Here is a 12,865-nt window from a genome sequence, read left to right on the forward strand (position 1 = left end):
AACCAAACTTTCCTTGATCTTTAGAAATGAAAAAAGTCAATGTACTAAAACACACTGTCACTTATAGAACTCAAAACTCTATAGAAAAAAAATTCTACATTCTATGTCAAAACCCGTCAATCTATAAGTAAAAGATTACATACTACCAGAACAAACTTTGCCCAAACCTGCAGCTCATTTCATATGCAAAAAGGACATTTACACTACCGTTCAAAAGTTTGGGGTCATTTAATTTCTTTCTTTTTTTTCTGAAAGAAATAAACACTTCCATTCAGTAAGAATGCATTAAATTGATCAAAAGTGACAGTACAATGTATAATGTTACAAAAAAAAACAACAAAGATTTTAAATAAATCAAATACATGCAGCCACAGTGAGCATTAGAGACTTTCAAAACACAATAAAATCTTATAGGCCCCAAACTTTTGGATGGTAGTGTACATAAAAGCCTTAAAGGCACAAAAACAAAATGGGGAGATGAGAAAAATAGACATGAAAAACTAAATGTTTTACATGCAAAATAATAATAACATAATAACATTGGACCTCAAGAAAAAAAAAGCTAAAAAACAATGTATGATATGCCTACTGTAGCCTGTCTCTTACTCTCTGCGTGTGTAATTATTTTTCATTTAAAACTCTTAATAATGCCTAATGCCATTTTCAGTTTCCCTTGTGGGTGTTCTGTATTTAATTACAGAGGTCTAATAAATAGAAATGAGCTATATGCTTTGATGCAGCAATTACTTTTGATGAAACATTTACTTAAGCATAAAATCACATAAACGCATAAATATCAAACAAACATGACAATAAACAAATAAATGTTCTGGCTTATAAAGACAATGAGCAAAAACAAGCCATCTGTGTCCAAAAAAATCGCTGAATGTGACACCAGATGTCCGATGTCATCGCATGGGGTGGGTGTTTTTGGATGATTACAGGGCGAGCTTTGAAGCTTTGGCTGTCACTGAAAACATCACTGGGTAACAGAGGCAGCCTCCCAAGCTCAGCTTTACTGAAAGGTGTTACTTCATATTAGTGTGAATCCCCACATGATTGGATCAACAGGTCCTCTGCTCTCATATGCTCAGGTCATAAGCAATCACACGGAGAACTAAATCCCGTCTCGTATGAAGCCTTAAAACTAGCTGGTGTTCGTCTAATCACAAGCAAAAAAAGTGATTGCAACGGGCACTAATTCTCAGGCCCCAGACTTGTGTTAAATGAGGACCTGTTGTCGTTCATACTGCACACAAATACGGCAAGAGATAGTGATCATCTTAAAGGTGCAGTGAGTGATTTCTGAGAAACTCTGTTAAAAGTGGATCAGATCGAGCACCACAACACACTTGTAGATAATCAGCAATTACTCTTGATACATAAATTACTATACTCACTTGAATTCACATTATTTGATGCCATTCTAATGAAATAGCCACAAGTGCTGTGACCCCTTTTCAAGTGCAAGAAGGTATATAACATGATGGAAGGTATAAGAAAGCTAACAAAGTTACATTTAAAATGTACCGGGGTGATACAATAAGCATGTCTGATGAAGAGATCCTTTACAAGTTTGCGAGTTTAGCGGCATAAAATATTCACTAGATATTCATGTGAAGACCAGTATATTCTTCTGTGTTTACTGAGTTTCTGACAGTCAATGCACATTATCTGCATTATTTCTCTGGTATTATTCTGTACAACTGTTTGCAGTAATGGCTACACCAATATATGGCACACAGTTATTACCAGCAGTCTATTTTTGTGTTTCAGAATACCCGGCACTAAATGTCATATTCAAACTGTGTTGGACGCTTTACAGGTTGATCAGATGGCCTCGTCCTGTCTAAGTGGGTGGTTCTTGGCCAGAATAAGTAGTCGTCCACCGTCCTTCAGAATAATAAAATAGCAAACGGGACACCTGTACATCAGTGGACATGGAGACAGAACAGGGACGAGTTATTTAAAGTTATTTAGTTTATGTTAAAACTGTGTAATCCAAATGGATGGGAGGTTTAATGCAATTAAAATACATAAATCAAAAATATAAATATTCATGTTATATTATATTTATAATATATATATATATATATTGTACAAGATTGAGTCTTCAATTTAAGCCTGTTCTTTAATAGCATTCATAAGATTAAGATTAGTATTACACGATCAAAGAAATTAAAATAATCATTGTAAAATATTCATAAGTATAATTTTACACCTTGTATTTTAACACATATTAGAGCAAGAAGGACAGTTAAACATTTATCGTTAGCCTTGAATTTTCATTTTGTCACAAAAGTGAGAATTAATACCCAATGAATAATTGGATAGCAGTGCAGATCTGTTGAAGACCTCTGTAGAACATCACTGCCTCTGTGTTGTGTTCGTATAATTAAAAATCAGAAGCGAATCGTGGCTCTCAGAGGAGAACCTGGATATAATCTGTCTTTTTTTTTTTTTTTTTAATCTATCTGCTTGGATTGATGACAGTCCAGATTGGTGATGTTGGAAGCGAAGAGCGGCTATTCCACCGTCAGATATGAAGCAAGCTGAATGGCTGGGCTGAATTCCCAGGACTGTGAGACAGCAGGGCTAAATAGAATGTCAAGGTTATCGCTTAGTAACGCAGGCCTGAGCTGGTGTGTTTTATTTTGTCCCAATTAAAGCCAATTAAACAGCTGGAAATTACAGCGAGGTCAGGGCTCGATTTATTACACTATCATGAACATCAGGTTTCATTGTGGAGTGTTACGTGATATGAGCTCCTTGGACACTTAGGGTGTTCCCACAAGTACGCAAGACGAATATGATGCATAAACTCATTATGGAAGCCCTTGGGAAGGCAGAGCTAAATGACAGTGTTTAAAAGAAACACATCTGGGAGAAAGCAGTGTACGTCACAATAACGAAGAAAAGATCCGTTGAAATTTCCATTTCATAACGATTTAAAAAGTCTTAAGGCTTGGTCACACCAAGGACGATAATAACGATAACGCTAACGCTTTAATAATCGGAGTATCTATTTACACCAAGTGCAAAATAGCCACCTTGTTGGCAGAGGCTATACTTAGGCTACATAAACTCCGCCCACCAATGTCTGGTTACTCTAATTTACAAAAGAAACCCATCTGATGACAGGAGCAGTGGCATATCAGCTCAGAGAGGCATTTATTTAAAAAAAATATATATAAATAGTATCTGCCACTATTTGCACTAAATATTAAATAGCATCTAACAACACTCAGCACAAAGAAAATACTGCTATTTTCACTTAGTGCAAATAGCCTCTGCCTTTAATAATCGTTCTAATTTGAGAATAGGGAAATCCACAACACAACTATAATATTTTTTTCCAGCCGATGAACAATAAAAACATCCTCATTAATTGTAGCTGAACTAAAAAGAGTGACTAGCACATTATTCAAAATGTCTCTTTTTGTGTTCCACAAGAAAGGAAACCACAGATGTCTGGAACAACATGTCATGAAGTTTCATTTTCATTTCATTTTCGGGTAAACTATTCCTTTAAGCGTGAACACACAAACACACCTACACACTAAAACATCTGTCCGTAAACACATAAATACAGCCTCCTCTATTATATTCCAAATTCATTTGCATGCAAACCCCAGCCACTGACTGGCATCTGTCTTCTCTTGGTGTTAACGCTCTTTCCTTCGCTCCACCTTCTTTCTCTTCCTCTCTGGCTCTCCATCTTTCTTCCTTTTAACTTGTCCTCCTCTCACATGCACACACATACTTCATAATTCAAAAGCATGTCCATTTTCCCAGCAGCTGCAAACTGACTGCTGTCTGTCACAAAGATCACAGCTCAGCACACATACAGAGTGGACACTAGTGAATCTAAATCCTCTTCGCTGTAGAATAATCTAATATAATCCCCAAAACACAGCATTTCAGGCAAAACGAAAGAACGATAGATACGTAGTGACAAGCACCTGCCTGATGAGATTCATATGATGGGCATACAGTTCCAGAAAGGACATGTATGATCATAATGCACTTTAACCCCTGGCGAACAACACCATAATGAGATCCACACTGAGCATTTCCTTCTACTGGACCACACAAACAAGGGAGGGGGAAGCAAGTTATGTAATCTGGACATGACTGCCGCTGTTCATATAAGTAAGGCAGGGATGGAGGGAATGAGGCAGAGGGAGAAAAAGAGCGAGAGAAAGACACGTGCCCTGTACTGCCAGCAGGGCACTAAGCATCACCAGAATCCAGATATTGCAGCACAGTCTCAAAATGAAGGTTCTTTAATGATATTATTAGTTCAATTTAAAATCATATCAACATAATGAAGCCTTTCTATGCTGAAATGGTTCTTTGTGTTGAGGTTTAAGGTTCTTTGCTCTTGTACAAGGCTCTTGTTCTGCTATTGTTACAATTAATCAGATTTTTCTCACACACCTTCTGCTTCATGAAACTTGAATAAACTGTGATAGATTCAGAACCTAATTAGTTAAAAAAAACAAAAACATCTGAAGCGTCAGGAGCACAGTTTATGTGACCTAATAACCAAACCAGTCCTGCCTCCTTCATTCATTAACTAGTACTACTAGTAAAAGCACCAAAAAGGTCTGTAATAGAGTGTAAAAATGCCATACTTTTTAAGAGGTTGCAGAAGTACTTTTTCCAATAATTTTTTTCCCATAGGGACTAAACATGTCCTTATTAAGGAGTTATAAGCTAGAGACAAGATATTGAGATATTGTTGTTCAATCCATCGGTTGTTGATTGGATGGAGGAGGATCTGAATGTGAGCTTGCAGTCAATTGTAAGAAAGGGGCGGGGTTTAAGCGGACTAAATGATTGGAGAAGTCTGGCATACATCACCCGAGACAAGTCTGTTGTTTTCACTGGAAGGTTGAGTTATGACATTTTGGTAACGCTTCCTTTTACAGTACAGTACTTACGTGTACTTAACAGTGTACTTACCTAGAAAGTACATGGGTTAGGGGTAGGTTCAGGGTTAGTACCAGTTATTACCCAGTAATTGTAATTACTATAATAAGTACATAGTATGTACATGGGTAACAGGACTGTAAAAGGAAGTGTTACCGACATTTTAAGTAAACAGTAAAAAATTATTAACAAATTGGACAAATTGTTCACAATAAGATTTATAACATTAATTTAAAAAATAGAGTGATTTTTATTTTCAAGAAAACAAGATATTGAGGCCATGATTTAACTAAATTAAAGGAATGGAATTCAATTCACAAATATTAATTGATGGTAACTTTTTTTGTTCAAAATTAACACCATTTTAATAATGAGTCAATACACCACAATCCTTCTTCCAAATCGTGTTTTTGTCTTACCCTGATTCACTATGGTAAGATCGTTAGAAGAGTTTATATTTTAGGTATGCTTTTTGCGCAAAATTTCGTACATTTGTCACTCGTCCATGCGTGTCCCGACATACTCGTAAATAGAGAAACGTTGCTCTGGCTACTTTGACGCATGTGTGAGTGGTATAGTTTAGTTGTCAAAACGAGTAAGAAAGGTTGATGTGGAGCACGCTAAATCTTTTTTTTTTAAACACAGAACAGAGAAGTTGCTAACAAAAATAGAACGCCGCAGAGCTCGTAATAAAACGATTATCAAGATTGGCTTGGCTTTACAGATGGCAAGAACTGATGGATTTGAAATGTTGTAAAAGTGATAGTGTTTTTATTACTCAAAAGGTGAGTAAGGTATTTTATTGAACAGATAAATTGCCATATGTAGCTCTCTAACAGAGTTTTCATTATGGTTGTTGTAGCTGTGCTGTTTATTTATTTTAAAGGAAGTATTGTGTCTATTAGTGGGTAAAGCTACAGTAACATTTTCAGCTAGTCAGCTTGAGATCCTTTCCAACTGGTTATATCTCTTGAGCCTAGTAGTGAATGTTTTATGAGCAGTAGGATAACCATATTCATCCGCACAGTCACGCAGAGCCAAAGCACAACCAAAAATGTTCTTCTGCAAAATGCATGCAGTTTTGTTTTTTAATCGCTAGAAGGCCAAAAGTTACATACATCTTAATTAACACATGGCCACGAATTAATACATGGTGGGAGCAAAATCTTAATTTGTGGCCACCATATCAATTTTTTTCTTCCACATGTAATGGGCGGGGCTGTGTAATAAGCCATGAACCAAAACAGTCAGATATGAGGTGAATCACAACATTACAAACTGATTGATTTGAAGCAAAAAAGTATTTGTAAATTGGACAAAAAAGACAAAGCATTGCAATTGACAATCGGATTATAAACTATGGAGAAATATAAAACTATTGATTTAAACATGTTGATTACAAATATACAGAATCAATATATTTTAAGTTCATTGCAAAATCTGCATACATACAAATATTTCAGTGTTTGAGGGTGTTGCAGTTTGTTTGGCGCAATTTGCTTGTTTTGATGCACTGATTGATGGGGAGTTCTTTACAGAATCATGGGTAATGTAGTTTTTTCACTAGGAATTACGTCGTTAAACACAATTATCTAAAAATAAGTTGAAACGATGAGGGCTGATGGCTTCGACAAAAACATATACATACCATTGAATAATAACCTCATACAGTAGCTCACAGTAGGTCTGTCTTTAAAGGTTTATAAGTTATTGTTAAAAATCAATTCTCAATGGAGAAAATAAATGGGATTTTTACTTTTGGAACAGGACTGTTACACTCTATAATACCTAAAGAATGCTACTGTAAGCTGATTGGCCGGTGCGAACATGCACAGTCCCAAACCCTTCATTAGTCCTGAAATGTGACGTAAAAGACAGCAGACAAGGATACATTTGAGTCCATTTTGCACTTTTAAGGCCCCTCCAAAGCAAAATTGGGCATTAGTAAAACATCTGCTATAATATAATTAAATATTTGCAACAGTTCAAACATGTTTCTTGCAAATAATTGTGAAAGAGACATATAGAGAGTGTGTAGTTATGGTATCTTCCAGTAAAACCAGCTAAACCTCAAAAAGACACTTAAATTGCTGTTTGAAATATGCATCATTAGTGGCGCACAAAATCACATATTTCACCTGCAATCTGCAATGCTCAAATCAAATTCACTGAACTAATTTTTACTGATGACATGACTGAAACAAAAAACAAGTGGGGGATTGTAGACAGAGAGAGAGAATGCTGGGATGGTTGAGGCTGAAGTTGTGTGTGAAGGGTGTTATATTCTTTTTAATATTATATGAGCTCTGAGAGAACACATTTCACGTAATTTAGGCTGTTGGTGTAAAGTGGTTTACAACAGCACAACAACATATTCAACTTTCTAATACAATCAAAATCATAAACACTGGATTTTAAAATGAAAAATGAAAAAGCATCACACTCAGCATTCGTATCAGCATAGGTGTCGTATGATAATATGCCTATTCCATAGCAGCTTCACCTAAATACTACTGCTAATGCTCAGAAGCTTGCATGAAGGTTACAAACTCTATTCCACAAGGCAAGATCCAAGATGTGAAAACTTACTGAGAATGCAATACTATATCATCATTGTGCCCCTGATATATAATACCACATTGCATCATTGTTCTTGGAATTAATTTACTGTATGTCAATTAGTACAGAAAAAACCCTGCTTAATAGCATTTACCTTATTACGGAGACCACAAAACAATACCAAGTACCAACTGTACAATCTTTTCTTTAAAGCAGTATATTCTTATTTTAATCTATACCTGTATAGACTAATATAGACTGTATTGATAATTAAAAAGCACATGGGTGATTGCATGTGTTTGAAATGAATTTTTTTGGCGGTTAGACGAAATGCATTTGATATAAAGCAACTGGAATTAATAGAAAAACCATAACTATTAAACTGGCTGCTGCTGATTGAAATTAATTCAGGATAACATGTGAATTGTGCATGAAATGTGTCATGCTCCTTTCCCCTAGACACAAATTCATTGTCAAAACAGATCGATCTGACATCAACTGATATGATGCTAAAAATGAAATCCCTTTACAAAAAAGTACTCATACAGTATCATGCTGCATGATTATGGTGCTTTCATAATTATCATGGTACTGAACGATTATTATATTAAAGTACTTAAAGTCAGCATGAAATGGAAGTAGCAATAGTCTTTTCTTCCCTATTGTGACAAATATCCAAGCGAAACAGCAACAAGAAAATATGTAGGGCGGGACTTTTTTAGTCCATCAGGAATTGATTGGATCATTGTGGTTTGCTATTGCAGTGATGTCATGTGATTGACAGGTTGTCCCGCCCTTTCGCCAGTAAACACGTCATCAGAGAAGAGAAGAGAAGTCGCTGCAAGAAGGAGGGGAGGTTATTTTGATATTTAAAGATTAAGTAGGCATATGAATTAAAAAAAATAATAATAATAAAAAAGATGTGCACAGATAAATCATTTATAATAAATACGGCAATGTTACATAAAAAATAGGAATTGTCAATTTTGATTTCATGGTGACTAATAATATCACGTCTGTAGTTTTTTGATATTGGTTAGTAAAACGCTTATGAATTATAATTAATAAATTGTATAAATGTATATATATATTTATTTTATATAGGCCTATATATATATATATATATATATATATTTATATTAATCATGTACGAAGGGTTTTAACTAGAAATCAACATTCAAAGAAAAAACACATTTGTGTAATTGGACTTTTGGATGAGACATAACCCCTGTGACAACTAGCCCCGGCGTCACATATCACTTTTAGGTTGTTTAAAAATGAATAACACGTTTAATTGTTACTAAAATAAAGAACTGTCTCTGATTATGACAGAGAAATCTAGAGGGAGTTTGAAGAGCTCAGAAGTGATGGGCTATCTCTTTAATAGTACAAGCTACTGTGAGATATTCAGCAGTGCTGCAATATAAAATGGCTTTGGACAAACCTACCCCACACAGACATGTGTTTCACTGGCAGAGAAATCCTGAATAATGTTTTCAGCACATTTAATACAGCATGCAGACTACCGTCTGTATTTATAAGGTTATAGTGCAGACAACCACACGAGCACGAGCCATCATAAAAATTTACATCCAAAGCAGCAACGTTAACATCTAACCGACAAAACAACCAAATTGTAACAAATTTAAAGGCATGTCTGACCAAACCATCCAATACCTCACCTATCAACACAACATGCTCTCAAATCAGCTGAGCGCGTGCACGAAAACAAGCGATGGACAGCGACTCTACCTCTTTCGCCGCTCTTCCGTTAAAAGATGATTCCCGTAAAGACAGCCGCGTCCAACTGTGTCATATTAAGGGGCGGCTGACGGCTCCGGTCCGCTGTCCGTGCTATCCGGGCTTAAAACGGTTCATTAGCGACCGTCGGGAAGGGAAAAGCGCTCGAGCGGGCGGTACTGAGGAGACCGCACGCGCGCGCACTCACTCACTCACACACTGCTGGAAGAGCGCAGCACACGAATACACTCTGCATTTAGCGCGCGCTTTGAGCGCTCTACATGTGTGCTGGATCAGAAGATATGTGAACACCACTGGCCTATTCCATCTCCCTTTACCACACACACTCACAGAAGCACGCACAAGTGCAGAGCCAGTGCAGCTTACAGCAGAACAGTCGTGCGTTGTTGGTTCACTTTGATATCTCTGATGTAAATACCCGTCTCTCATGCCAAATGCTGTGCATCTGCATTATCTTCCAGGTGAGCATCACCCATCCGCCCTGGAGGGCCATGACTGGAGCTGACAAGGTCAAATACGGTGTTTTTGAATTTTCTCTTACACACTCCATTCCCCCATCTCTGGCTACATTTACATAAACATCATTTTCTCATTTTAAGGTCAATATTGTAGTAAACCTTAGACCAAGTTACACAGCTATCAGAATAATCCTAAATACATTAGATTAACCCATACACCTCAATTCTCATTTATGTCCTTCCCGTCTCCATGACGTTTTAAGGATGAAAATTCAAGGATGAAATCATTTTTAAATGAATTAATCTTATTGTGAACAATTCATCCATGCAGGGGCGTAGAATTTAGTAGGGACGCTAGGGACGTGTCCCTACCAATATCCAGTGACACTGAAATATCCCTAGCAAAATTTTCGATCAAAACTTTAAATATATTAAATATTGATGTCCCCGTCCCCACCAATTTCAAAATCAAACCTACGCCACTGCATCCATGTATATGTTTGATTTATTTTTAATAATTTTTTACTGTTTAATTATAATGTCATAACTCAACCTCTTCCAGTGAAAACAACAGACTTCTCGCTGGTGATGTATGCCAGACTTCTCCAATAATTTAGTCCGCTTAAACCCCGCCCCTTTCTTACAATTGACTGGAAGCTCACATTCAGATCCTCCTCCATCCAATCAACAACTGATGGACTGAACAAAGTCCCCGGCTCCCCGCCTACATTTTTTCTTTTTCAATAAGATTTTCATTCATTTTCTTAAGATCTGTCACTATGGGACTTTAACATACCTCATCCTTGCTCAAAAAAATGTGTTTCTTCAATAGCTCAACTATTTAGTTTCTTTATGACCCAGAATTACCTTTGTTGCAGATTAATGTTAAGTTACAATGGATATCACAAATATTTGTTTTTACACAAACCTAAATTCTGATTAATATAGGCATATGCAAGTGGTCTGATTCAGATTTCTAGTAACTGGAATATTGGATTCATCTAATTATGGAAATCAGGTTAATGTCTTTATGTGACACTTACATAATGACAAAATTCTGATAAATGTTAGAATATTCTTGCACATATAAACACAATACTATATATATATATATACAAAAATCAGTATGACTAATTAGAAGGGTGTCTGAATAGTAGTATTCAGCAGAGATTCTGTGTGCAACAAGTGAACACTTTACTATCCCATGTGGCCATGGCTCAAACGTCAAAGAACATCCGGGTCAGGTGACAATTCCAACATGGCGGATGTATTATGCCCGGGCGGAAATGTATTTATACTACACACCTGCATTATCTAAGGAACATGCTTCATCAATGGTCGAGAATTCAGTACATACTCAGCGTATGTCTGCGTATTACAGTACATGCTTTAACACATATCTGCGATTTGACTGCAGAAGGCGGATTTGTTAATGAGGATCCCTTGTGAGAAACCCTGTAAACCCTCTCTCTCCTGTTCTCATGCGTGCTCGCTTACTCTTTCCGCCAGTGAGTGAGTCTGGCCAATCGTTTATCTCCCACTGTGCAGTGGCAGGACCGTTCCCAGCAGCCGCGGCCAATCAGAGATCAGGGATGCAGGAGCAGCAGGGTATTAAGGAGGATTATTTGGATGGTTCAGGGTTTCCCCGGACGCAGCAATGAAACAATAGGACAAGACTGCCCTCTGTGCCTCTCACAGGTATTGCACAATTACTAAAATGCCAACAGAAACAAATGAATACGGTGCATGAATACAGCAGCGTGTCCAGCAAAGAAGATGAGATTTAAGAAAGAAATATACATGGAAATAAAATTACAAACTAGACAGAAAAACAAGCTTGACTTGTTTGGATACTCATTAAACTGCTGCCTGGCAACCCAACAATTATTAAGTGGGCAGTCATTCTACTCTGTCTCCCTCAGTCTCTCCCAAAAGAGCGCTCTGCTGTCTCATGGGACATCTAGCATTGCATAACCACAGCCAAATATGGCAACACTCTATATAAACCTGCACTGATTCCCATCTCTAAAAGGCACATCTAGACCCCGAGTACATCGCAGGCCTCATTAACATCTCTAAAACACTCCAGCCAAGTAAATGTTATTTGCCCTGAGTATAAGTGAGCAATTTCCATCCTCTTCAGATCTGAAGCAGAAAACGTGTCTGTTCATAAGCACTGTAGGTTTAAAGTGAAGGATCGATTTCACCTCTGTTAAATAAGAGACTGGAGCCAACTGAATGGCTACTTTGCCACAAAAAGACCCACTGTACAATTTGATCTTTCAACAAGCTACAAATGATAAGTCAAATGATGAATGTTGATCTGTTACTCAAAGGAATGCCACAGGTGCTCCTAAATGTTCATGATACTAGCTGCTTACAAAGCTTACAACAGGTCATCAAGTGACTTCAGAAAGTAGTCCGTGATTTTTTTTCTTGGTGAAAGAACAGATGGAGGGTGCGAGGGAAAGGAGGGGTGGAAAAGGGTTGAAGAGGGAGTAGGCCAAGTCCTCAGAAAACCAAACCATGACCAGGACACAGACTAATCCAATAATGCCTAGGTCACAGCTCTGAACCAAAACTAGACATTACTAGCAGATTCATGCATCCTTCATTTCAATTCTAAAATCTAAACCAAGCTAATCTCAAATATATATATATATATACACAGTCCAGTCCAGGTCAGAATTATTGGCGCACCTTGCTCAAAGAAGGCTTTGAAAATAAATGTGCATTGTTTATCCTTTTGATCTTTCATTCAAAAAAATAAAAAAGCTAACCTTTCACTGACTGAAGTACTCACATTATGATTAATATATACACACACATTTTGCAATCAAGTCCATACAACATCTAAAAACACAAACAATTAATGATAATGTTGGGGTGTATTTTTTGATTAACCCAAAGACTTACCTGATCCTTGGTCCTGCCTGGTCCATTGGTTCTGTTAGAGTTGACTGACAGCTGTTTTCGGACACACTGTAACTCCTTTTGGGGCTGTTTTAGTACCTCCACCTCACACTGCCTTTCAACCCCCATCATCTCCTACAGGACAGATACACGTCACTTAAACATCCATAGGCCAGGGAGAGTCATAACACCAGTTTAGCTAACTAGACTAGAAAATGTGCAACAGGGGTACAATTACT

At 37.1% G+C, this 12,865-nt stretch overlaps 1 protein-coding gene across 31 annotated transcripts in view; it reads right to left on the reverse strand.

The window, feature by feature from the left end:
* The window catches only part of rimbp2b (RIMS binding protein 2b), a 193,837-nt gene that overhangs the window by 173,799 nt on the left and 7,173 nt on the right, over positions 1-12,865 (reverse strand). For all 31 annotated transcript variants that reach the window (XR_008809107.1, XR_008809106.1, XM_056267898.1 and 28 more), the window contains exon 2: positions 12,630-12,761. Coding sequence is in view for 29 of the 31 variants with exons in the window: in XM_056267904.1 (XP_056123879.1) it covers positions 12,630-12,761 (132 nt within the window). In the remaining 2 variants the exon portion in view is untranslated. The remainder of the gene's footprint in view (positions 1-12,629; positions 12,762-12,865) is intronic.

This window comes from Rhinichthys klamathensis, unplaced genomic scaffold, assembly GCF_029890125.1.
Source record: "Rhinichthys klamathensis goyatoka isolate OS25496 unplaced genomic scaffold, OSU_Roscu_1.1 h1tg000266l_1, whole genome shotgun sequence".
In the NCBI taxonomy this organism is placed as follows: domain Eukaryota; kingdom Metazoa; phylum Chordata; class Actinopteri; order Cypriniformes; family Leuciscidae; genus Rhinichthys; species Rhinichthys klamathensis.